Raw genomic sequence first — 27400 nt, 5'->3', positions numbered from 1 at the left:
TTCTTGTAATAGTGTCTTATTGGATTAATCCATCTCCATTAGATAAAGCAAGGCCATGCTTGAGCCTCCAACATCACAATTCACTGAGTTTCAAGAGGCTGACTGAGCAAACCCTCTATTCAGTATCCCTGCAGTCTGCAATCATTCAACAGAATGCATCGCCGTTACCACTGAAGGCTAGTACACATAATGAGTGACTTTCCACTTTTATCATTTCTGTAGAAATACAGCTTTGATACTCAGCATGATATGTGTGTGCTGCTATCATCAAGGCTGTTTTAGGTTTAAAGGGTGAAAGAAAAATGCAATAATAATGTGTAGGAGGACGTAAAGAACAAAAAGCTTTTGAAATAGAAAAAAAAAGAGAACACAAAGTGCCATCAGTGACCTTCGTTACCTATTTGTGCTTGTCAGATTTCAGAGCTGCGGGCCATTAAGGATTAATGAGAAGTAGCACTGTTTACTTAAAGCAAGAGAACAGAACTAAAACATGACAGGTTAAAACACGGCGGTCGTCTCTTCACTTTATCTCCGGGCTTTTGTCAGACGAGAGGGAGCAGGGACGGGGGGGATTCTGTGCGTGTGTGTGGTCTAAAGGCCGGGACAGAACAAGAAAGTAAAAGAGAATGTGGGAAGAGGATGGATCAAGACAAAGCCGGCTAGAAGTACACAGACACTGAAGTCTTTTATAAGATTTTTTCACTGAAGTTATGCAACCGTCTGTGGGGGCAGAGCTGCTCGGTCTCACTGATAAGTTAGAAAGTAATTTAAAAGGATGGAGTCACAGAATCGTAATTTTGTGCCAAGCTAGCATAGCTGCTTCATGTCTTATAAATCACACACATGGTTTGTTTAGCCATTTAACGTGTTGTAGCTTATAGAAAGTTTGTCATATTGGCCATCAAAACAATCCACCAATCAGAGCTTTGTAGGTTGAAATAAGCAGGAGACATCTTCTTACAGAGCTAGCTTGTTAGCTAGCTTAATCAATAAAACATAGCAACAGAATGACAAGAAAATTGGCACCAATTATGGATATTTTTCCAGTTACACAAGTTACTGTGAGTAATAGTATGATAATATTATCTAACATAAACATCTTTACAAATTACATGCTTTGTAGATAGTTTAGAAAAACATTTACGCTAACTACTGCTAGCATCAACTAGCCTACTGTAGCTTCCATGTCAACTGACAATGAAATACCGGTACACAAGACCAATAGAAACAGGCAGCTAGTGGGCTAACTAACTAGCATAACTTACGTCACGTAACTTAACCTATTATTTTAAAGATAATTTGTTTCAAGGGCCCTTTCATTTTTTTATCATGTGTAATGCTACCTGTTCGACTGAGTTGAAACCAAAAACTTTTACATTTAAAAGTGTATTCTTTGGCTGTGTAAGAGTCCGCCATCTCATTTGAATCGGCGCGCAGTGCATCTTGGGATATGTTGGGCCGCAAAGGATGAACCCAAACCCTGTGGCCCAGGAAACATTTGTCAGCCTTATCTGAAGGAGCCTTCAAATTGGGACAGCCTTCGATGCGCCGCTGTGACACAATCGGCTTTCAAATACAGCCTTCAAAGGCTGCAGCCCCTGGATTGGAACACAGCTATAGAGTGCAACATCACTGGGCCTTTTCACTCTGTGTATCACTCCGCCTTGCCCAGGTGTTCTCAATACTGTTAATTAACATTACAGCAGACTGTGTATGTCTACATTAGTCAAGCTGGTACCTCTGAATCGCACAGCAGACTCTTATCTCACTGGTTAATGATAAATTAAAACAAACAGATAAATGTTCATGATAAAAACAGCTGCTCTGTGGTAACCTGATGCCTGAGTGCAGGACAATGTTTGGGTTGCTCGGCAACAGAAGTCCAGTTTCGGTTAAGTTGTGGAACTAGTTGAGTTGGTGGAGCAAAAAATAATGTGTTGTCGATTAACTGTCGACTTTTTCCTACTCTGTCGCTTGTGTAACTGTTGTGTAAAAGCAATATCACACTCAAGGTCGTGATGTTGTAGTAAATATCATCAGTATTTTTGTTTTTATAACCATACTTAATGACACTCACAACCCATTACTCTGCAACTGTCGTAGTTTTGTGTCATGTACCTTTCAAAGCTGGTTTCCTTTCCCTCTAACCACACACTCAACATTTTATGGAAAAGAATCTGCAAAAAGTCCCGAAGGTTAATGGAAACAGACATTAGTACAGAGGATAGAACTAGTGATTATAGTCTATGTTACATGCAAAGACAAATGAGAGGAAGAATAACAGGATGGGAAAAAGGACTGTTTGTGTTTTGTTGCCAGAAATATATTTCCGTCCTTAGAATAGAGTAAAATTACATGACTATCTTTGTGGAGTGGGGTACTGTAAAAAGACATATAATGGGATATTATTTTGTAACCGCTGCATGGGAGAACAAAACGTGGAACAGAAAATGAACCCGACAGACAGCACTGTGACAATTTTCCTCATAAAAAGCACTTCTATCTCTTAATTCCTACTTTCATCTCGGGGGCTTGAATGATCCCCCCCCCTCCCCCGAGGGTCAGAGCACCTCTTTGTGGTGTGAAGCCACTTATTTTCTCCATCTCGGTCTCGGGAAACATCATCAGTGACAGCGAGACACCTCTTCTGTTGGGATCATCTGACTTGATGTGTAGCTACAGTACAGGTTCAGAGGGTATATGGTTTTATATAGAACAGTTATCGAACACAATAGGTTAATTATTTAAGGAAACTGAACAAGCACCAGAAAATGAGAAAATTACAGAGTTTGAAACCAGCTGAAGTGAGGATACTTTGACTTGTGTGCTCTCTAACCTTAAAGAACAATTCCAGCGTCCATAACAAGAAATTCCAATTTAATCTTTCACAGCTCGGTTGTATTCCCACAGCTGTTGCAGAGATTGTGAACATTTTGTCTGTTTAAAGTGTACGAGCTGTTTCGGCTTGTGTGTATCTTCATAAAATAAATGATAGTACAGGTGCCAGATGTTCCAAAGTACTTAAATATAATTTCTCTCCAAAGATGCTTAAAACCCGGCTACACATACGCTGAAATTGATTGCAAATTAAGACACCATGTTATGCAAGCAAATGATTTTAATTGTGCTCACATGGAGAGGCATTTCCTACTGCCATGTGAACTTCCTGAAGTTCGAGATGGAGGCAACAAACTCTTCACAGTGCACTTTTTTTTTTTTTACTCCTGACCGTCTCTGCTGTACGTACCACAGGCAGGAGGGAGTAGTGGATGCAGAATCCCGGCTCAGAAGGGAAGTACTCGTCAGAGATGAAGCGGATCCGGATCTGACTGCCTTTGGAAGTGTGACTAGCTGGAACTGACTGTGACCCACACCAGCGACCCAGGATGGTTTTCTCTGTCGGGTCCTCGATCTCCACAAAGTCGTACCTGTTAGAATGAGACAGTGCAGAAACATGGTATGTTAGAGTCAGTCTGAGGCATCACCGGTTAATGGACCAACATATAGACTGTGTTTGTCGAAATTGTCTAGAGACATTCTGATATAATTTTTTGTCCTTTTGCTACCGATTCCGATCCATTATCTTCCGCTTATATGGGGCCAGGTCGCGGTGGTGACCCATGCGTCCCTCTCCCCAGCAACGTTTTCCAGCTCCTCCTGGGAGATTCCGAGGCATTCCCAGGCCAGATGGGATATATAATCCCTCCAGCGAGCTCTGGGTCTGCCCCGGGGTCTCCTCCCAGTTGGTTGTGCCCAGGAGGCATCCTTACCAGATGCCCAAACCACCTTAACTGGCTCCTTTCGATGCAAGCGAGTAGTGGCTCTACTCCGGGCTCCCTCTCGATGTCCGAGCTCCTTACCCTATCTAAGGCTGAGCCCAGACACCCTGCAGAGGAAACTCATTTTGGCCGCTTGTATCCGTGATATCATACTTTCAGTCACTATACCCAAAGCAATCCGAGTCTAGTGAAATAAAAATATATACATTTTATTATTTAATTATGGGCCTTTACTACTACCCGTGTCTGACAACACCCCATTATTTTCAGTCTGAAAAATTCCCCACATTTTGCTAACTCTGACTAACAATAATTCTCTGATATCACTGCTCTGTTGTTGTTTGCTAATGTCACATGCTTTGTTACCTTATATCAAGTTTTGTTTGCTGCTTTCAAACAGTGGTTCCCACCGGCTGCAATAAGAAATCCATGGTGCAACTTGCTGTGCTGTGAACTTCTTTGCAGCATCTAAGGAGGGCTGAACTTAAGGGCCTGTGTCCACCAACAGCGTTTTTTGCAATGGACTTCAATTTCAGAGCGCTTCTCACCACTGTTGCTAGGCTACAAAAGTTCCCTGGCGGACCTCCCGCTTCCCTTGGTAGTGACCGATTAGTCTGTTTTTATTTGCTCTTTTTGCTTAATATTTGCTTTTATTCAAGGACATTTTACAAAGAAAAGGTAAAGACAACGGAAAGGAATCGTGTCCAGGCATAAGAAGCAACTCTAGACAGGAAATTGTACCCTCGAAAAAACGGATAAGCTTCTCCTCCGCCATTGTTGGCAAAGTCGATATCGAAAGTCCTGCCCTTCTAGGTTTTGATTGGTCGATGAGGGAGAAGTGGCATTGACAAGCACGGCGGTGTTCCAGAAGTTGAACTATTTTCAACTGAGAGTGCAGGGACAATAAACAGCTGAGACTGAGGGTGTTTTGGCGCTGAGGACACTGAGCACTAATTTGGAGCTAAGACTGGACTCGTCAATACCAACACCACATGTTTGGCAGTAAAGGAGGCATTTTGGATACTGGCGTGTCAGTATAGGAACAACTCCAGCTACTACTAGCCTTCTTAAAGCTTTTATGGTTGTCGACATCTTCACAAACATGCTAGTTGACTTTATTTTTTGGTTGGTGTGAGCTTGTCAGCCCTTTAATGTTCACCATGGTGCTGTCTCCTCAGCTGCTCCTCAATATTGAGATTGTTAATATCAATAAAGCAGCCTAGGGAAATAATGGTTTGACGTCATTTTAAAAAAGAGATAAATATCCTTAACAGCAGGTTATATCTGAGCAGTGACAGATCTTTTTTATTTACAGCCTGAATTAAATACAGAAGAATGAACTGGATGCTGCAGGTTTATTGAGGACAGGTCTCAGGTTGGTTGACAGAGCAGCTTAAGCAGCTGCTGATGCAGCCTTCTGACAGGCCTCTTACACTCATGCTACATGTTGTTACTGACTTACAGTTTTTAATTACACCTGGAGCTTTTATACTAAGTGTGGGAGAGCTGCAGGCCTCTTTACTTCAACTCAAATATGAATTCTAATGCTGGAGAGAGTTCCAGGTTGAGAAGTCAATGTGCATAAAAAAAGCTGTTAGGAGGTGTTTTGTAATATAATTCTGAAATCATCGGCTTTTATCTTTTAAGCATTATTGTATTGAGTGCTCAGAATTGTATTTCCATTTTCACTGTCCGCAGCTTCTCTTATAAAACCCACAGAAATAACCCATGTAATTTCCCTGTTACAGAATTTAAATTACACAGTATTTTTCTGGCTATAAACATAACAATCCCTGAGACTGCAGAAGCTGCTGGTGGCTGAGAATCTAACATTGAAAGGACTGAAAATCAAATGCATTTTCAGGACAATATTTCATGTTATTATGATGGCTGGTTTTAAAGGTTTTACGTCATAAATTATACAATAATTTTACAATTTTTTAAACGAGAAAAATATAAATAAAAGCACAAATTTCCTTGTTGGTGGTGTCAGACTTTGCAAAACTGTAATTACATGACAGTCTCACTCTCTCCACTGGCCACCCTGCCAACCCATAATACCAGTAAACAGTGTGCAGTGCAGGAGCATATGGCCGAGCTCCAGACTCCTTTTTGCTGTGCCAAGGCTAACATCAACCAACCTCAGCACTTAAAACACGCAGTTCAGGAGTTCAGCCTTCATTATTTATACCTGTGTGTTTAACCAGTGGCTGCGGTGCGTTCAATACAGCCTTGTTTCACTGACTCTTCACAGTCTGGGATTAATCACTCTGCCATTTGCGTCAACAGGCACGCTAACCCTCTCATTCACTGCTGCCAATTCGGATATTTGGATTGCAGGGACATTGTTTACATTTTGCGCAGGCTCGACAGATTCAGTTCAAGCTGGTTTCAATAAAACAACATGGAGGGACATGAGCAGGACTAAAAATGGATTTTCTGTGATGTTAAATAAACTGAAGGGGAGGGGGGAGGGTCAATAAATTAACTGACTCTGCTACCTTTGATTTGGAAAGTCAGACAGGAAGTTTGTAACGTGCACAAACAAACTGAAAGTGTCCTTCTGCTCAAGCATACATGAGAAATGTTAGATAACTGCATGCGCTACAAAACATTCATTCATATAAATGCAAACCAGCGCAGCATGAAATGGTTTTGGAAAAGGATGAAGTGTCAGTTAAGCCTTTCTCTGCCTTTCCGACGGAGGTCAGCGGAGAAGAGAGAAGCTTTCCTCTCCGAGAATCCGCCCTCAGACAGCTCCAGAGCTTTGACAGATGGCTCATCAATAATTCAGGACGCCCCTGATCATTACACATCGCCATGTGTTCAGAATCAGCATGTCGAACAGCGGTTTCTCAGATTTACAAATGCTCTGACATACATAGCGAACTGTACGTACAGTCACAGTGAACAGGATCAGAGCACCAAAGGAATCTTATACACAGTGCTAGCAGATGGGATTACCTCCCTGCACAATGCAAGGACATTGTGTTTTATAAGCACAAAGCTTTTTTCTTTCTTTGTACATTATTATAGGTGTTATATAAATGCACTAAAATGATGCAGATTAGCAACACTGACTCTTTTTTTCATCCTTTCTTTTAAAAACAGAGAGCATGAAGTCTTCCTGAGAGCAGCCCTGTCTGTGAGCCGTCATGCACGACTCTGCTGCCATGCCAACCAGCAGCGAGACCGATCCCTCTCCAACGCGCCTCTCCTCCAGTGGATTTGGTGAGAATGCTTTTCATCGTTGCCACAGACAAACAGAATAGCTGATGAGCATCTCGACTACTCAGCCTCCCCTCGCTCTCATCTTAGAAAAGACTTTTGGCTGCAGGCTTCTAACCAGAGCCGAACACATTCTCCCCGCTGTTGTTTGCTTTCTCCCCCTGCCACGGCTGTGAATCACCGGACAGGAGATTACATTCCTGTTTATTTTGCATCACATTGTGCAGTGACAGGAGGGTAAGAGCAGCTATCAATAAGGTTATTTTGCATCAGTGGAATGGAGGTCTAAGGGCAAATATTGTGAATACATTTGTGAGCATAAAAGAAAGATGATAAGATACGCAGACCTGGCTAGAAGCTTGAAAATATGAGTGTAAATGGGGCAGAGAAGTACGTGTGTGTGTTTTAGAGAGAATAAAGGGTGAGAGTAGTGACAAGCAGATAGACTCGTGAATGTGTGTCTGTTTCTGCTTGTGATTGCACGCTGCATTCATCCGTCTAGCAGCCCTGCCAACAGTGTGTATCTTGGGATCGGATCAAAACCTGTTGGGTCTCGGTAGGGATGTGGGGGCGGTTAAGGGGGGGCCGGTTGGAGAGAATGAAAAATGTGAGAGCTGGAGCGGTAGACGTGGCAATGACTTGCATGACCCCGGAAAAAAGGATGCTGTTATTGTCTCTCGCCCCTCTCCCCGAGGACGACGACTAGTGCTGTCTTGTAAAAGGCGGGACAGCACAAAGGTTGTCAATCTGCACCCTGCCCTGCGGTGGAACTTTTGCCTCACGGGGGTTTCAACAGCAACACTAACCTCGGTCGTCACCCTGCACCCGGCCTACCACAGAGGTGTGCTAGGGGGGCTCGAGTTACCTGCACTTAACTACTGCTTTTTTTTCTCTCTAGGAAGCAACAACAACAGGCTACAGGAAGTATATTTTGGAACATCATATGTGGTTGGCAGCACTTTTAGACAGCTGCAAAGCCCAAATCTGGATGATTTTACCAGGAACTTTATCTGGAAGACAAGCAGGCTGATTCATGACCACAGCATCTGTAAATGTCCTTATATGTGCAATTAAAGTATTACTAGCATTGCGACATCCATCATCTAAACAAGGCCTATAAAATTACAATTCAAGAAGGGGAAAACTGCAGTGCTTGAGATTATTAAAAGGCCCACGGGCCTCCAGTTGAAGTCTGGTCTAAGCCTTGGCACCTCATAGAGAGCTGTCATTCCCCTTCTCACCCATTAGGGGGCTCTCTAAGAATGACTAGCAGGGTCACCCTCCCCCAGCTCTTCCACTCCTTCCATTTATTGGGCTCCTCCATGCTAACCAGGCAGTTGTGATATATTGACAGCGGGGCACTGAGCATAATGCACACAGGGTAAATCGATCGTCGCTGCTCGGGATCCCTCTTTAAATTGAATGGCGACAGAGGCAAACCCAGGCAGTAATTGAAAGTGGGCTCCTCCATAAAGCAGCGGATGTGCTGTGTTTATATGTGTGTGTTTGTGTTTATGTGTTGCCAGTCAGAGGGTGAAGCACGTGTCTTTCGAACAATCACATGAGCGGCTAAAAATATCGACCACAAGTAAAATACGCCAGCCTAAACTACGTCATCATGGTGTCCAGGGCGAAACAAATCACTCTGATGTTGGGTTTTCAATATTCACGAGATGCCAAGGCAGACCAAAGGCAATTTCACAAATGGCCAAGCTCTGACTCTAAATCTTTAAAGATGGCTACAACACAGGCGGGACACATCTTTACCCCAGACCCACAAGTATCTGGCGCGCCAACAGGGGAAGCCCCCGTCTGATGAGAGCCGGCCAAGAGAGCAGGAAACTCTTCATAAAAAGTCTGTGCACTGCTGAGGGAGGTTATCCCTCTCATCAAGTGTAATGGATATTTCATTGAGACATTAAAAACTACTTCTTCTTATCTCTCAAAATTAAATTTATAAGCTGCTAAGAGTTTTTTGAAGAGAGGGAAATAATCCCTTTAGCTACATTTCAAAAGCCCAGAAAGCCGGCCTAGTTAGAGAACTGTACCAACGAAAGGACGGTTAACTCTTATAATGTGATACTTAAGGCTCACAAACACTTACTTATGTATGCAAATATGAAGTTAGCTTTTTTTGGTAAATTCCCAGATGAAAAAAACTGAAATATTTAAATTATATTGCTTTCAATCAGCATAGTCAGTTAACATAAGCGACCCTGATCCAACAACAGTAGGACTACTAGGAATCTACTAATGTATGTTCTTACTTGCATATGCCATCTTCGGGGTCCTCCAGACCAAACTTCTCATCGAAGGTGAGCTGGATCCTCATGTTACTGGTCGCCACTAGTCTCCAGACCATCTCTGTATTCCTGGGATAAGTGTTTGGGAAGTCTGGGCTCTGGACCATTCCCTCTCCAGACACTGTTATGATCTTCTCCTGATGGGAATCTTGCACTCCTAAAACAGAAAACGTAATGACTTGAGATTTTTTCTTCACATAGACTGTAGGAGTTTGATTGGTTCGGATTAAATCAGTTAGCAATGGGGGGAATCAATATGCATAATAACTCTGAGAAGGTTATGATTTGAAACTTGTTAAGAATCTTGCAAAAAGGTACCATGCTGAATTAAATATTGACCAGGTATCTATAATGTAGAAGTTGAGACTTTAAGGCCGGAACAGACTGACATTGATTTCATGCCTTTATACAGCTTGAAGACAAATTCTGAAATAATTAACAAGAAACATGCTGTAATATTGATTAGATGAAGCTTTTACACAATTATAAAGGAATATTATAAGGAAATTTAAGGATATTTGTCATTATTGATGTCATTTTGATTTCTATTGATTGTGTGATAGAAACTGCTGAGAAGGCTTAAACAGTCTTTGACCTCATTGTGTCCATAAAAGAGAACCTGCAGCTGAGTCACACTCAGGTCTTTGCTCTAATAAACAAGAGATTTAAGGGTTGAACTGAAGTGACAGCTTAAAGACAGACCAGTGGAACGGGACAGTCTGACACCAACAAATCAAACTGGGAAAGAAAAAAAAGACAGCAGACAGACTGGGTTGACAAACAGTCTTTTAGAAGAAAGTTCACACGTATAAACTTGTATATTGCCTTATTATACATGTAGATGGTCTTGTCTATTGTCTAACTGTGTGTTATCATCATAACTCATTGAACCTTAAACATTAGCTCAACGCAAATGACTTCAAATGGAACCCAGTCTGATGAGTTTCACAGAGCTCCTCTCATAAAGTCATTAAGGCCCATTGGGACCAGTGGCTGCAGGGTTTAATCACAGAGACGAAGCCTGTCACTCAGTCCCCCTGGGGCTCCATCAGACACTTCGCCACATTCAGGGGAAAAATCGTCGGGATAATTCCACCTGAGTCTCACAACCACTGCAATGTAACACCCTGAGGCCATGTTGACTACAGGACTGTTGATTTAATTTGCCAAGAGATTAAAATAATGGATCAAATCTAAGCAAACAAGACAAAAGATATTAGCATTTTCATGTTTTGTTCTTTGAAATAAGCGCATTTTCCATCACTCAGCAGTGGTTGGTCTGCCAGAGAGAGTAGGCGGAGCTAAGCGGCTGCTTTTCTGGTCTCTGCAAGTGTTGCGAGTAAACAGTAATCTACTATGGCTGAACAAACAAACAAAAGATAAATGACACAGATACAACTTCAAGTATGCTAGTATGTGGCTGACCGCATCAGGTCAATGTACGCTTTTGTAGGAAATGTGTTACATGGACTGTCCTTATGAGGCCGATGGCAATGTGTTTGAAAGCAGGTGCACGCTGTGGATGTAGGTGAGGACAGCGGTCGAGCAGCAGAGGAGCAGCCCCGCCTACTCCCCGAACAAAGTATCCAGAGCCATATAGACAGAGAGTCGCATCAAGGGAGGCCCGATATGCTCCATGATCCGCCATTGTGATGTCACAACTTTCTCTCTACAGCTCTGAAAGTACCGTCAATCACTCAGTCAGTCAGTCAGTCATATACAGACCCATGTGTAGGGCTGACCCCAGTGGTCAGCCAAAAATAAGTGAAAATCCAAAACAAAAGAAAGAAATTCGACGCTCAGATGAAGCAAACAGTCTAAAAAGGAAAGCGACCGTCAGCGAGGAATATCAAGCGTTACAACCGGAGCCAACTGTGGACGTCACACATGTAACACTGTCTGGATATCTGGGAGGTGTGCTCCCGCAATTACTGTTTATGACCATAGCTGCCGCCAAAGAGAACGAAACTGAGATCTTCAAGATTATAACTTTAATGCTATCCTAGCTTAGCACAAGCACTGGATGAAGGAGAAAACAAATGGTTTTCATCATTAGTGAAAAGTTTGCCTTTCATCGTCTTATTTACATTATGTATCTTGTTGTAATAGTGTCAGTTGGCTGTGTTTTGAAAGTGTTTGAAAATGATAAAACTCAGGACTTCTAACTTCCTTTGGTTAGAAAATAAATTCAATATGTAAGCTCATTCTGCAAAGCTACAATTTCTCATTTCTAAATGTGTGTGTTTCAGACAACATTTGAATTGTTGGACTTTGGTGAAGCTAGCCTAGCTACCTCTTTATCCTGATTCCAGTGTTCTTGCTAAGCTAGCTTAAACTTGCCATGGCGTTATTCATTCCATTTACAGCTGAAACTGATTTTCTTTTCATATGACTTGGAGTGGCAAAACTATTTTTTCACAGAATGTTGTTTTAGCCTACTGTAGTGAAATTTGATTGAGCAGCACTTAGTTTGTCCAAGAAACCAACAATTTGCTCTTAAGAAATTTGAAATGCAGAAGGCTACAGAGTGCAACATTTGCGGCTACAAAACCCTGCACTGATTACGGTAGGTGTTTAAAATCAACTTGTAGAACTTGTCAGCTCTCCCATCAACTTTGTGTCGCATGACAAAAATATTCACAGTAATATACTCCGTCACCAGCTCAAAACTTATTAGTGTCAACATTATCTGCTGAAATTCTGATGCATTTCTTTCTCAGAATTTAAACTGATCAATTTCTCCCATCCCCAGCCTATCCTCATTTTCTTTAAGCAGTTTTTATCTTTGTAGCACTGATGATCATTCAGTATTCATAAACCAATCCAATATGTCTAGCCGTCAGAGGACCCAGCAGGGGCTTAATGTGCTCGTTAGAAGGAGTGTGCTGCTGGAAGTCTGTCAGTCCATTAAACGGATGAGTAAACATTTTCCCACTGCAACTTGTGTAGACATATTTATATTTAAAACACATTTTGAGCTTGATTAGTCCTTATTCTGCCATAAATTTGATTTAAGGATGTGATTCATACCCAACAGTGTGATTCATTCGGAGGTTATTTGCTTGCAATAGAGACACAAATGCAGACAGGTTAAGTTTGTGCCATTTGCTCACCCTGTATAATGTCCAAAAGTTCCACAGCAACACACAGTTTGTCCAAGGAAAACAAATAGGTCCGAAGGAAACTGTCTAATTTAAGCATTTTTTTGATTATTCATGAGCAGTCACAGTTCAAAGAGAATTGACAGTTCGCCCCAAATGTTGCTACGCCTGTCTAGCTTTCCGTTCTCACAGCACATTTGTGGTTTACAGCTTAACCACTCGTTCTTTGGAACTTTCTTTGTTTTTGATTCAAGACAGAGGAAGAGAAAAGCAAACTGAAGTTAGTTAATGTTGCTGACAGATTTATTAGCTGGCTACAGTAGCTAGCTAACCGTTCCAACGTAAGCTTAATGAGTTGTTGGAAATGCTATCTCTAGACAAAAGCTAGCATAGCGCAAGTTAGTTCTTGCATTAAGGTGTATTAGGAAAATTGAAGGATCAGCCTCATGTTTAATTCCAAAAGTAAACGGGGATCAGAGCAGTGGAAGAGCGAAGGAAAAGTGTTTACGGTAGCTGTAACACAATAACAAAACGACTATAAAGCCACGACTCCTCAAGACTCAAGCGGTGCTCCCGTGTCTTGCTTCCTGCTCGCTGCTAGTGTATTAAAGTGACGGGAGTTAGCCCCAAAGCTAGCTACAGCTTCGGCCCTGGAGCAGAACGATAAATCTCCCCTGTGCTTTCTGACTACGGTCGGGACGCTGAAGCAGGAAAGGTTAACAGCTGTTTGGTCGCTTAGCACACATCGGCCAAAGCTTTTAGATCTAATATTTATTTTTCCAGCTGTCACTATGTTGTGATTTTTGTTGTATGTTAGAGGAGAAAAGGCTGCTAGGATGAGGACCAACCAGTATGTTACATAACGTGACGATTGGCTGGCTATGTTTCTAAATTCAGTTAGAAACAGAGCAGAGCTGCTAGAGCCCTGTTTTGTTTTTTCCCCAAAGGCAATTAAAAGAGACCCTCCAAACTCTTTAAATGCCAAGTATTGCTCTTTAAAAGACCCTTGTACCCCACTTCAACTTGTGGAGAAATCTAAAGCTTGACAGGCTGCTTGTTGAGGTGCTCAGTTTAGACAACTGCTGTTGCTGTATGGGAAAAACCGAATGAGGTAACACAATGGTGATTGAGCCTGTGGCCCACTGATGAAAGCCTTTGCATTTGCTGTATTACAGACTGGGTGTCTGTGGTGACATTTGCGGAAAAAATCACAAGCAGCGCCCAGTTAGTGACGTGTTTCCCATCAGCCAGCAGTGGTTGGTCTGCAAGAGAGGGTAGGCGGAGCCAAGCGGCTGCCTTTCTGGCCTCTGCAAGTGTTGTGAGTAAACAGTAATCTACTATGGCTGAACAAACAAAGAAAAGATGGATGACTACAGATACAACTTCAAAAATAAGTGAAAATCCAAAGAAAAAGAAACAAATTTGACGCTCAGATGAAGCAAACAGTCTAAAAAGGAAAGCGACCGTCAGCGAGGAAAATCAAGAGTTACAGTCAGAGTCAACCGCGGACGTCACACATGCAACACTGTGTGGATATCTGGGAAGTGTGCTGCTGCAATTACCGTTAATCGCCACAGTTGCCGCCAAAGAGAACGGAACTGAGATCTTTGAGATTACCACTTTAATAAAGGGGGTTAAGCTAATGCTAAAAGTAATCAATTATTATCCAAATACTATTTAATAAAATGTGATTTTCAGAATATAAATATAAAAAAAAATCAACCACTAGGCTTCCACAGAAAGGTATTGCATCAGTTAATTTAGAGTTGTATTTTCTGTTGTTGATAGAAAGGTGTGCGTCCCCTCCCCGATCCAACAAAAAGCAGCATTCTTATCAAGATGTAACTTGATATCATCCGGACTTTCACTCCTGGCAACCCCACTGCCGCTGTCGATCAAACAGAGTAAAGTGGATAAACCAACAGTGACACTTTTTAAGAAAACAATTACTTCAGATTGCAGATATTGCTTTGATGTTTTCATTTGGGTTTGGTGGCGAGCCAGGTGGGAACAGATTGAATGACAGAGTGCCAGCTGCAAAGAAAAACAAGGCCCGGGCATGACTTCTCAATGAAGAGGCTCTTTCATAACGTGTGTGAGGAGTTTGGCCTCAAGAACAAGCTGTCTCACCAAATAAGGGCCGCCTTCTTCTTGCATATCAGCCTTTTTGCAAAATAATACATGGACTCCTTGGATTAAAAAAAGGCCCCTTAAGCCATGTTTAGTCTTTTTAACCACACTATCTCATTATAACAGCATGCATTCTTAAATAAATCAACCCAACTGTTTTGTAGTCAGTATTTCTTTGTAAAAACTACATGGGAAAATGGCAACACAGCAGGTTTGATTAACTGTTTTATACACATTTGCTGGCTCAGGAGGAAACAAGCCGATAGCTTTCACGCTATTAGAGCTCAGCCCTCCATCACAATGACATGTTTTTAATTACACCCCCATTACTGTGCGCTCCAACATACAGGCTCATAAAGTGCATAATGTGAAAACATGTGATTCTTTTGAGTCCAGATGTAGGTGTCCACATGGTATTGATAGAAAAATATGTCTGCTTTTTGAGATGTCTCTCCTGTAAAGCAACGACAGGAATGCCTCTTTATTAAAACTATAATTAAAGGGAGAATGTGAAAGGAATATCAGAGCTTGTTGTTGCAAAGAAAGGCGGAACCAGAAGAGGGAAAAAAATCCCTGACAAGAGAGCATTAGTTCCTGATGAAAAGGTATTCCAGAGATCTGCACGGATGAAATCATACTAAATCCATAAAGTCTGCAAATATCCTGCTTAATCCTCAGACACTCATCACAAGTAATTGCAGGAGGTGGGGGGAACAATGTGTTTGCATTCCTGCTCAGTTCAGGTCTTTGTGCATGAAGATCAAGAATGAAGCATCCGAGTGATTCTTCGTCGTGGATCTTTTGTGCGCTTGCATCAAAGCAGAAACTCTTTAATGGTGTCTGAGGAACGTCAGCTGAAAACCAATATTTGATCAGAGCCAAATCCACAAGGTCACTAACCAGCCTCTTTCCTTTTTTTCCCCACCGACGCTTTTCTTTATATAAACAATACTGTCTTTTTTATGCCTCTCCCTTTTCAGCCTTCTCATTGATGCCCTCCTTCTCCGTTTACTGTAAAATTCAGCGACACGCTACCAGCCGGGACGGATTCAGGGTGTTACTTTGCCTTGAAAATGACCTCACTCTCGGGGTTAACCAATGTCATCTAATGATCAGAGAAGCAGGTCCCCTAGAGTGAATTACCTCAAACATGACTTTTCCTTGACCTACTTTTTTCCGATGTGAGGAAAGTAGAGCCGACTATTAAGGGAGGAAGTGACTCTGAATAAATAAGAGCCTATACAGTGCAGCCATTGTGCTTTGTTCACACGTTAGTGGGTGAACCATTCATGCTGTTAAACATTAACCTTTCCCCTGCCAAAACAGGACTGGTGCACACATGCAGCGAGACACGGACGTGTGCACGCTCTTACATCGGTGCACGGGCATTACATGATTATTAATACAACTGATACTACAACTTAAATAGGATTACAAGGTTAAAACAGCACTGTGCGTTTTTAAATGTACACACAACTACCCTTTCATACACAGTGACATCTGTGCATGCATACCCAGATGCATTAATAAATGTTAGATGCCTTCGAGCAAAGATTAACTAATGAGAGCGGCTCCCTTTATCCAGACTGCTGCATGTTTCTCATTAAAAAAAGGAGCGGGAGGAATGAGAACCATCCATTCTGGCTCCTGTTAGCTGCACTAAATCCATCTTTCTTCACATGATATCATTACTCACTACATCGGCCCTCAGCTTTGGAGTTTATCTGGTGGTCACACTGCATGATATAGTAGACATAACTTTGCCTTTACTCTGGAAAACTGGAGGCCACACCGCTGTTCGGCCCTGAGAAAGCAATAAAAATGTCTACCTGCCTCCAATATGAGGTCAGACAAGATACTTTAAAAGGGGAGCCACATTTCTATTGGTCCTGATGAACATTAAAGACGCAAGAAACGTGTTAAAATTCTCATGCCAGCAGGGCCAAATCAAATTAGTATTGGTTACGCTACCAAGGGGGCTGTATTTGCTCTGTAAATTGACTAAACTGTTATTTTCACACATTATGAGCTACAGATTGGTCCAATACTACTCCTTGTTCTCCCAGCAGCCTCATGCATCATGGATAACCATTCACGACAGCTATTTCCTGACCGGTAATCGACAGCCGAGTCACCGTGACACTAAATCCAAATTGTTTTTAATTTCAGCGCCGTTACCTGCTGATCAGAATGAATGAGAGGCCCCGAGGAACAGAGCCGAAGCCGCTTTGGTCAGGTGATGAAACTGTACCCAACAAAGAATTCACTTTTTTCGATGCATGTGCTGCAGGCTCGATGCAATCACTCCCACATCTGCTGCTTATTAAGACGTTGTAGTGGTTACTACAGGTGCAGTAAATTCCCGACCCTGCTTAGGATATTTATTGCTTTTGGGTTTACAGTCGGTCGGGCAAAAAAGGGGCTGGAACACGCCATGGGAATCTTTTATACCATTATACAATAATTTGGCTGCGTGGGACTCTTCTGTAGCGGTTTAATCTGCCAGACATATGCTCCTGTGTGTTAGGCTGAGGAGGAAGCAGGTTTGACACCCAAATTCCCTGCAGAGGTCGCTGAAATAAGAGCAGAAAGATAGACCGTACATATATGGAGCTGCAGAAAGTGTATTATAAAACACTAATATATCCACTTGCACTCAATGTTAAGTTCCTGTGAAAGATCTATCCAGTGAGTATTTAGCATAATACAATGTGAGCTGTCTGTACTAACATCTTTATCATATGCACAAACTGTGTTCGACGTTGCATGTGCAGACAATGTGTGTGTACAGTTTTAAGCTATTTGACTGACAGCAAAAGCAAAACTGCATAATCATGCTTATCCCACACGTCACTGGCCAAAAGAGGCATTTCATTGCTGAAATTTTAAGGATAATATTGACCAATGTGGCCACTGAAAAATACTACCCTAAGCACCCGAAGTGCCCTTAAGCCAAGCAACAGACCTCTGTCCACTCACTCATTGTAATTAAGACTGAAAAAGAACATTAGACATGTTTTTTTTTTTATCCTGCTAGGGAAATCACTGAGGCTGATTGTGTTATATAACACACAGTCATGATTGGCTGGCCTGGAGAGAAGCACAGTCACTGTCATCAGCCATGTTTCAGTGCATCCGTGCACATGACAATTAAAGCACCTTTTATCCGGTACATCTGTGTGTATAAAGTTTTTGCTGTGTTTTGTATGATGCTAAATGCATAATGCAAAGTCTGACATGTACCACAGCTTATAGAGGTGCAGAGTGTGCAAATGCAGTGTTGCCCCAAACCTCTAGGGGGCTCACCAGGACTTACAGTCCAATCACACAGCAACACAAAGGCTGCACAAGATGTAGTCACAGTGTAAATACTATACATTCAATTTTTTTGATGCAATGCAAAACCTTTTAACCTGCTTTAGTTCTTGTTTGCATGACAGAAAGGGGGACTGCATGCCAACCAGCTTACTGACTCTTGTGAAGGTCCATTAACACAAACAGTAGCAGGCCTCTCAGACAAGCTGTTTCCTCTCGACGTGTTGACAGAGAGACTGGGAAAAATGCAAAACATCACACTAATAATCGGACCAGAGGACAGCTCCTCCTCCTTCTGTCTAATTCACTTTCCAAACCTCGGAAAACTTCAAGTCCTCTCACCAACAGGTGGACAGTAATGACCCGTGAAAGCCCTTTAAGTGAAGGGGTCAAAGGTCACAAGAAATGTAATCAGTCCCAGCACTGAAAGTAGGGAACCCCTTGGTTTTGCAGTGTCGTAACATAATAATGTGATACTTTATTGATCCCTGCCATGAAATGCTCAATTTTCATGGCCTGCAGGGAGGCCGGACCAGTGACCCCCGAGGGGGCGGGGAAGTAATAACCTGCTCAGGCAGATAATTTCCAGCAGGGGTGCAGTGCTCAGGGGTCGCCTTAATGTAGGGTGGTCTCTCTCTCTCTCTGTCTCTCTCTCTAAACATGAGGTCAACCTGACCAAGTGTGCAGGAGGGACATCTGTTGACACCTGCTGAAGAGGCAAAGCAAAACATCTGCAGGTCATATCAGATGGCCCAACCTGATACCACTCTCCATCTGTGTGTGTTTGTGTGTGTGCATGGATACATATGTATTCACTATTTCATCCACAGCTTTCCCACAGAAGGTCAATACTGGGTTTATGTTTATATTTTTCAAAAAAAGAATCATAAGAATTTAAGACTTCTTGATATTTATGGTTAAAAACATTATACAACAAGCCCTACAGTTGCTAGAAAACAGTTAAAACATACCACAGCAGCTCGTTGGCTTAAAAATAGCCACAGTTGAATAACAAGTGGCCCTGAAGCCCATGAAGGATCTAACTTCCATAACTACTATACATGGTATCCTTACTGCAGTGCACAAGTGTTATCTGAGAAATGATTACAAATTGCGATAAGGCTTTATAAAGCCACAGCTGCAGGCTGTTAATGATAGTGAATGCATGATAGTGTGCAAGCGCATGTGAAAAATACACACACCAAAGCTAAACCGAACTCTTTCAACCCCTCAGGCTTTGGCCCGTCCAGCACGGTGACTGAAACTCGTCACCACACAACGGCTCCTCCTCAGGTTACAATGGTTCCCCACCCCTCAATGATTTCTCGGAGCCTCTAATTAGTGCCCGCACTTGTGTTAGGCATCCAGGAAAAGCGAGATTGAGTGTCAGTCTTTTCACAACAGCCGTCTATTTGTGTTGACCCTCTGGTGTTTTGTGTCTGAGCCCCGGAGCCTGGATTTAGACTTGATATCAGCACCAAATTTAGCCATAAAATGAAGAATAACCTCATCCAACCTCAGAAATATGAAAAAGGACGGTAACGATTACTTGCAAAACCAATGTAATTTTCTCAATTTAAGCAAAAATTGTTTAAAATAGATGTTTTTGTTAAACTTGAACTTGTCTTGGTAGCATCTAGTTGTTAAAAAACATGAGACATTGGTGACAGGAAAAGTTCAGGAACAAGGACAACGCAACATCACTGACAATAACCAACAAGTGGTTTTGAGGAGATGCAGTGCAGTGCAATAACTGGGAAAACAAGAAAAATGTAAAACCAAGAACCTCAACAGTCTCTAAAGCCTTCAACAAACAGCAACAATCTTATATGCACAAACATATAATCTATAGGTTTGTTTGACTGCAGATCCACACAAGCTACCACAGGGTACAGGCCTGCACGTCTCTCTGCTCCTCTCTTCAAATTATAATCAAGGCCTGAGCCTTCATTTATTCAGGGTTCCCCACATCAACCTCAATTTCCGTGTCACTTGTCCAACTCAGAATCAATATCAAAGTTAATTACCGTTAAGTGGATAGACTGATAGTTTAGCACAAAAAAGAAGCTAAAAAGCCTGTGAGACGCTTCTCACAATCACCGGGAGTTGGGCCTAACCGCCCCTTCTGGCAGGAAACCAGGCGTTGACAGATGAACCACGTCTTTTTTAAACTTCTCTCCACAGCTGTGGACGGCAGCTCCAGGCTGCTTTGTAGTCACATCTGTGAGCTGGACAGCTGGATGTTTGGGGGAGAATTACAGTTTGATCTGCGGTTAGCCAGATTGGGAGACAGCTTTGCCGCACCAGATCCAGACTCTGCGATTAAGAGTGATCAAAGATGCAGGTTTTTACAATGAACGTGGCAGAGAGGATTGATAGCTGATCACAAATCACTTTGTAGCTCCCTGGCTCCAGGACAGAAACACTCAACCCGCAGAGAACAGCTCGGAAGAGGTCAATAATGTTTGCACCTAATGATTTCTAAATTAATCTGGGAGTGCGCATATCTGCGTTGGAATCTCTGTAAAGCTTAGGTTGCAAGTTGGATGACGGCCAGATTCACACACTGAGCGAGTTTGTCTTCACACATCTTCCTCCCCTTGTCCCATTACTTTAATCTTATCTTAAATCACCAAAAGCCAAGTTACATACAGACCTCCCAGGCTCAGTATTAAGTTCCCTGGCTCTTAAAACCTAGAGCGTTGTAGCCACTAAGAAAAAGCCACCTAAACACAAAAGCTGCCTAGAATTCCTAAGAAGCATACAATCTACACAGCAAATATAACCTCTGAACAACCCTTTAAGAAGCTACGAGCAACGCAAGCAAATGTGGGTAAAGACTTCAAACGTCTGATGAGATTTTCAGCTGTGGCAAATTGGATGATTAATCCAAAGCAGCCGACAAGGAGACAAGTGAAATAACATTTTAATTGTGGCCATTTAAGAATAAAACACTCTGCTCTCTGGCTCTGCTTCCAGATACACATTGATTTCTTTAAGCGGGTTGCCCTGGATCTCTAATTACTGCCACCCCACCAAGCCTTCGTAACCTTTTGGCCCAGCTGTCTGGAGAAGAGGAGCTGCAGTGCAGAACCAAGGGTAATGAAAGTATATTCCTTTCAACCTCTATTTACCCAGGGAGGGTTTGCTGAGCACAACTGCTCTTTTCCTGTAACATCCAGCTCTCGCTCACACAGACACAGGCCTGTTGCTACCCACTGCAGACACTGCACTGTGATGGAGGCTGTGGAAGGAGGTGAGAAGTGTGTGTCATTCAGATTCAAACTGACGACCCCCTCATCAAAAGCTTGCTTTGCTTATATATCAGTTACTACCATGCGACCAGTCATTCCACTGCTGTCCACGCCAAAGCCAGTTGTATTAAATCCCGGACCGTCATCTTCCCAAGGCATCAAATTCCAACGCTTGGTCACTGCCCTTTGCGTCACATGCAGACGCACAAGGTACCTTTGAGCGCCTGCATGAGACGCACCATGGTTTCAACTATATGAAATGTACACCCATCTGCTTCCATATTAGACATTCAGGGAAACTTCTCTTGGTTACATAGTGGAAAAAAGGCCCAAAAAAGGCCATCATCAGCCGAGGGTTGGGGCAGTGGATGGACAAAACAACACAGGAACTTCGCCTGGGACATCAGGGTTGGGGTCCGTTGGGAAAACCAAATGTGAATGTCGTTTTCTCATGATCTCTGATCTCATGATGTTTTCCCAAACCTGAACCACGTCAAGTTTTCCAATCTCCAAACTCATTGACAATCTTCTGATGATCACACAGCCTCTGGGAGATCCAGCTTCCTGGCCAGCGTTTAACGATAAATAAATCTGGCCATGACTTCCTTTTCCATGCGATGGTCATTGGTTACAGTCCCACCAGCAAGTTGAGAGGTGGGAAAGGAGTTGGAGTTGTGTGACGACATCTTATGACTGGATTCTTAGCTGCGCGTGCATGCAGATGTCTGTTTTTAGAGATAATTAATAGCTGAATCACTGTTAAACGATAGCTTATGGTTTCACGGATAGGAATATGACCAATGCATTCTGTCTCTTTTGTTTCCCCACACAGACTGCTTTCCTTCATACTGTGAAATGCTAGCAGACAATACTACTTGGACTACAAACAGAAACCAGAAGCTTCTGCCAACATCAACATCTTAGACAGGAACAAAACATATGCTACCACGTGCGTCTGAATGAGACGCCAAAGGGGAGCAACAAGGCGTTTGAGGACTTGGGATGAGAACACGTTCACCCTCTAAACTCCGGGGAACAATGTCTTGTGCATACATCCCAGCATAACAACTTGCCAAAGGGCTGGCTTTGCTAAACCAAGCAAGTTTGTACCTGGATCTTCAGAGATGACATGAGTAGCAATTTGAGGATTAGAACATGGGAAAATTGTTGTTTCTGAGGGGAAACGTCTGTAGGCGAGGGCAGTGACTTAGCGTCTGCAGGTTAATTCCCATAAGAGGGGGAATACAATTATTGTATAATTTGCTCTATGGGTCCATTCATCCGATGGTTTCCAGAGGATTTGAATCTTAATCACTGTGGCCGCACTGTTTATAGAAATACAATGGATTGTACACATGTTTTGGAAAGAAGAGTCAGCACCAGCAGCACTCTGAAGTAAAAATCTTTCATAAATCGAACTCTTCTGAGCAAATTATTAGATAATACAAGTTCCAAATGAACTCGTCCGGCAACTCAATTAAAAACCTGCAGCTGTAATTGTAAAGGTAAGTTATTATGATAGACTCATACCTAACTCACTGGATTTAATCAGTTGTTCTCCACAGTAGAGAGTAGTAATTACAACTCATCAAACCTTCAGTCTCATTGCCCTCTGGGAATATTATTTCATGTAACACCTTATTTGACCTTCACTCGCCTTTGCCACCAACCTCCTGCACATGTCACCATGTCATCTGAGGGCTGTTATGATGTCGCCACGCTCAGTGCAGGTCCCTTCTTAATGTGCTTGTTTGTGCAATGGTTGGAGAAATGACAAATAAATGGAGACACTAAGCACTTAGCACCCAGTTTGACTTTTTAATAGCCTACATGGGTCATTAAGCCTCTGACTGTCCAGCGCTTGACAAAAGGCCTCCCAGCACTCCTCTGCGAATGCTCATAAAAAAGCCTTTGTGTCCACTTGGCTCTAAACATAACCCCGCTATTAGATGCAATCGTTATCAGAAAAACATAAACAAGAAATGGAAGCACACAGCCAGCCACTAAAAGCCTTATTTTATCTCTGGAAGCCATGCATATTCATGGAGCTGCATTTAAGGAACAATAGCCTGTAATTACCTCCTGAGATAAATGCTTACAAAACAGAGGCCCTTCTCTTCGGTGCTTGTGGAAAGTGGATGTGTACTTTTTTGGGTGAATACTTCTTACTTAAACTTCACAATGCATTTCCTGAACTAAGCAATCACGAGCTGTGGCCAAAGCAGCAACCAGTAATTTGCATGTATATGAGGAACTGCAGAGTTTGTTTCTATTATAGCATGTATGTATTAGCAAAATGGGGCGTTAGAGTTATGACCAGGGAAGGTTGCTCCATCGGGCCACCAAGACTGACCTATCATACCAATATTTAGATAATAGCACATCTTCACTTGAGTACTAAGGCGGGCTGTAGCTTGATTCAACTGGCTGTTCAAGTTTTAGAAGCCAAACTTTTATTGTTTTGATTCAGTCCCACCACTCTAACAAGCGTCGTTTTTAGCAGCAACACAGACAATCTTCAGTAAACTGAATCACTACCCAGCAACACACAGCAGACAGACACATTTAGCAACGATCTCTTGAACATGGTGGAGCATCTGGCTGTTGAAGTGCCAGACTGTTCTCTGAGGAGTTGGTGGAGACCAAAGCAGAGATAACAGGACAGTGAACATTGGACTAACATTTCCTGTGTAGCCAGAAACACCACTCGAATTAAGTGTAAATTCTTTGCTATTGTATATCACCACATCAACCCTATGAAGTAATAATACGTCATAGTGATGTGCGAGTCATGAGTCAATTGAAATGAAAGCTATTTTTACTCGGGAGTCACGAGTCCTCACATCCACTAACTCGTTCATTGACTCACCCCTCCTACCCGCTACTAGCCATTGCAAACTGCTAATCTGAGGGGAGACCACCGTGCCTAGCCCTGGGAGAAAAAACATCCACTTTGGCGCTTGTTTCAACTCAGTACTCGCTCCCACAATCCGGCGCCCAGAGCTCGCTCCCTGCCCGGAGCTGAAGGTCTGACTCGAGCTACACAAATCACTCGCTGAATCACTCAGTGACTCACTCAGTACCCACTCTCCCAACACAGCAGGGCACAAAAAGCACTTTTTCTGCAGATAATCATGGGGAAACGACCGTAACAAACCCCGCAAAATGATTAGTTTATTACCAGAAATTGATCAATTTGGTCCAAAAACAAACTGAAGGTCTAGAAGAGCTGCATGATTAAATGTAATCTCCATTACTGTTAACGGAGTGCTAAACTGGAACTTTGCCCAATCGGGAGTCTCTAGTGCGCATGCTCTATGGGCGCACATAGATGATGTTGCAACTTTTTAGCTGCTAGCTAACCACCAGTAAGCTCACACTTCGAGTTTACTGGTCTGCACAGGTGAATCAAATATTGTTAATCTGTCCTAATTAGCATGCTCACTACCAGCAACCTGAACCTGGCTTACCTAAAAGGAATACAGTCGGCTTTAGGAAGTCAGTTCGTCTGTGCTTTTTCTGATATGACGAGTTTAAATATCTGTTGTAAAAGACGCCTATTAACTTTGTGAATCTGAGGATTTTTTTGTCCCTTATTTCTGCTTGGTTAACAACACCCCGTTTGTTAAGTCTGTAATTATTACTGATTAAACAACTCTGATATGACCGGATGAGGACAGAGTATGTCAATAATAAGCACCTGTTTAAGTAACAATTACTCACTTGTGTTTTGAATACATGAGCTATTGATACTTTTCTTGGTTAATAGCCCATAATTAGCAGTGAATATGGAAACTCCCTCTTTGGGCTATCCCAAAAGCAGCTGTATCTCCTGCAAATTATGTCTCCAACATGGTGATCTTGGACTTATCATTTGTATGATTTGTATTATTTCCTCATCAATCATTTTTCGGGCATAATTGAATTGTTTTTCACATTTTAAATAACCACGTTTTAATGACTTAAGACCACTTTATTGTGAATTCCGGTTGCAGTTTGGTCTCATTATTATAATTGGTATTTTTGATAAATACAATTGGTTATAAAATACCTGTGTTTTGATATTTTATATGCCTCAATGCTCAGAATGCAATGGCATGAACAAATGATGTGCTGGCAGGGAACTAATGCGGGTCTTGACTGCACTGTTCTCTGTAAACAAACATCTTCTTTTATAAGGGCAGAGTGATGAATCGACTGTGTTCAATACAATACAAATACTGGCAGTAAAAGAGTGCTGAAAAATGTTTCATGTTCACATTATGCAGACATGTCAATGATCCGTCACCACGAGCATGCTCATGCCGCAAACTACGCCAAGAACAAGCCAACTCGTTGACCCGCTTTAAATCTCTGCTAAGGCCTGTCAACAGGTGTGAAGGCAGACAAAGTGTTGAACAAACTTTGGCTGTCAAGGCACAAAATGAAAGATAGATTTTGACACACGGTGTTGTGCATGAAAGATCTGCCTTGTCAATGGCGTCTCATTAGCTGGCGTGGTTCCGGGGCCGTTTTAATGCTGCCGTCTGTAAAAGCCCTAATTAGAGGCAGCTGAACAGATGTAAGATATGTGAGGGGGGAAAAGGAGGAGGTGGAGGAGGAAGAGGGGGCTTAACACCTTTTCTGCAAACTGCTAGGTAACCTGTCATACTCTCCTAACAGAGTCTGCCTCTCTCTCTCTCAGCATTACTCATTCAGAAGGTGTCCTTTCAAGCTGTTATCACACGATCTTCCCTGTGAAGAAGAAAATGGAGTGACAAAAGTCTTGGAGAGGTAGAGAGAGAGTTATGTTTAACATTCTGGTCAGGGTGTTCATACAGCATCAAAGTGTTATTGTGTAGAATAACCTACATGTCATTTATTATGTATTTAATCTGCACAGTTAATGGATGTCGTTGGATGTTTGTTCTGCACTTTTCAGATCAAACGTTCTGATTTGTACTATTTCCGTTGATTCTTTCATATTTGAATGTCTTTCTTTGATGGTGTTTAAAAAGGATTGTGTGCACAACTGGATGTATCGCAGCCGATACACTGATAAATCTGAAAACAACATGCTTCTACACAACATGCAAACACATCAATTTCAGACTTATCTTCTCTGGAGGGCATCATCAAACAGCACCACTTTTAGATGTGAAAAGGCCATAACAAAGAGGAATCCATACGTTAAAAAGGTGTGACAAAAAGTGACATTTTTCACAGATCTCAAGAAAACGACCAGAAATAACTCCACAAAATGTATAGATGCATGTCCTCTAAGGGCTTCCGTAAGATTTAACACCAAACACCACACTACTGAAAGAACAGATAAGATAGGAGCGGTGTGTGCGGCCTTCAAATCAACATGTGCCAAGGCTGAAAACACAATGAAAACACAAACAAGTTTGGTTTGCCTAATGTCCATCACTGACTTCAATGGCAAACTGCCGAGTTCATGTCAATGTCAATGTTAATTATCACCTGGACAAAGCATTTTCCAGTAACACAAACTCCCTCCACACCCTTTCCAGCCCAGGAACACTATCTTTAACTACTTCCAAGATTAAAGGCCTTGAACATACACGTTTTATTTTTGACATTTTTAGGATTTCCAGTCATTCTCTTGTTTCTACTGGCACATCTCCAGCTGTAACTATTATGCCACCAACAACGATAAATAGACCCTCCTCACGAGCATTGTTTAACTTGTCAATTACAAGACCAACTCATATCTGCACTGCATTTAGCCCGTGTTAGTACCCCTGTGTTTTGCGATGGCAAAGCACACCTTAATGGCATAGAGCCACGATTAAGGTCATTAGTTACACCTGTGCTTTTCCTGTTTTGACAGGTCAGATGTCTGCTCTGAGAAATACCCTTTGACTACTTCAAGGATTAAGATGATCCTTTCATTATTATTTGTTCTGAACTGTATATTCACAATGCATCCCATCTTGCAGTGCATTACAGTATGCGCAAAGCCTCCAACAATGCTTCCTGCTCTGGTGCAGCCATAGAAAAAACTCCACCAGTTGGTATGTATGACATTACTTCCAGTTCTAAGCTTATTTGACATCCTCTGCCTATCTTTTCCTCGTGTTTAATTCAAGACCTTTTCAAACTTGCCCGCATCTTCCCCCCTTGACTGAATTTGTCTTATATTTTATGCCTCAACTTGTACATAGCCATGCAACATTTGTGCATTGGGGCCTTTTCTTTTCTGCACATTTGCACCGAACGCCAACCAGATTTAGATCCTCTTTTAATCGGATAGTACAACATTTACAAGCAACATGGCAACATGTGCA

General features: G+C 42.3%; 1 protein-coding gene across 1 annotated transcript in view; it reads right to left on the bottom strand.

Annotated features, from left to right (window-relative positions):
- Window positions 1-27400, bottom strand: part of pdgfc (platelet derived growth factor c) — a 52338-nt gene that overhangs the window by 11774 nt on the left and 13164 nt on the right. The window contains exons 2-3 of the mRNA XM_069670121.1: window positions 9275-9467; window positions 3248-3428 (exon numbers count right to left, since the gene is read on the bottom strand). Of these exons, the coding sequence (XP_069526222.1) occupies window positions 3248-3428; window positions 9275-9467 (374 nt within the window). The remainder of the gene's footprint in view (window positions 1-3247; window positions 3429-9274; window positions 9468-27400) is intronic.

Source organism: Semicossyphus pulcher, unplaced genomic scaffold, assembly GCF_022749685.1.
Source record: "Semicossyphus pulcher isolate SPU_LCO1_2020_fin unplaced genomic scaffold, fSemPul1.0.p SCAF_2, whole genome shotgun sequence".
NCBI lineage: Eukaryota > Metazoa > Chordata > Actinopteri > Labriformes > Labridae > Semicossyphus > Semicossyphus pulcher.
Note: the sequence above shows the minus strand (reverse complement) of the source record. Positions and strands in the feature narration are given on the sequence as shown.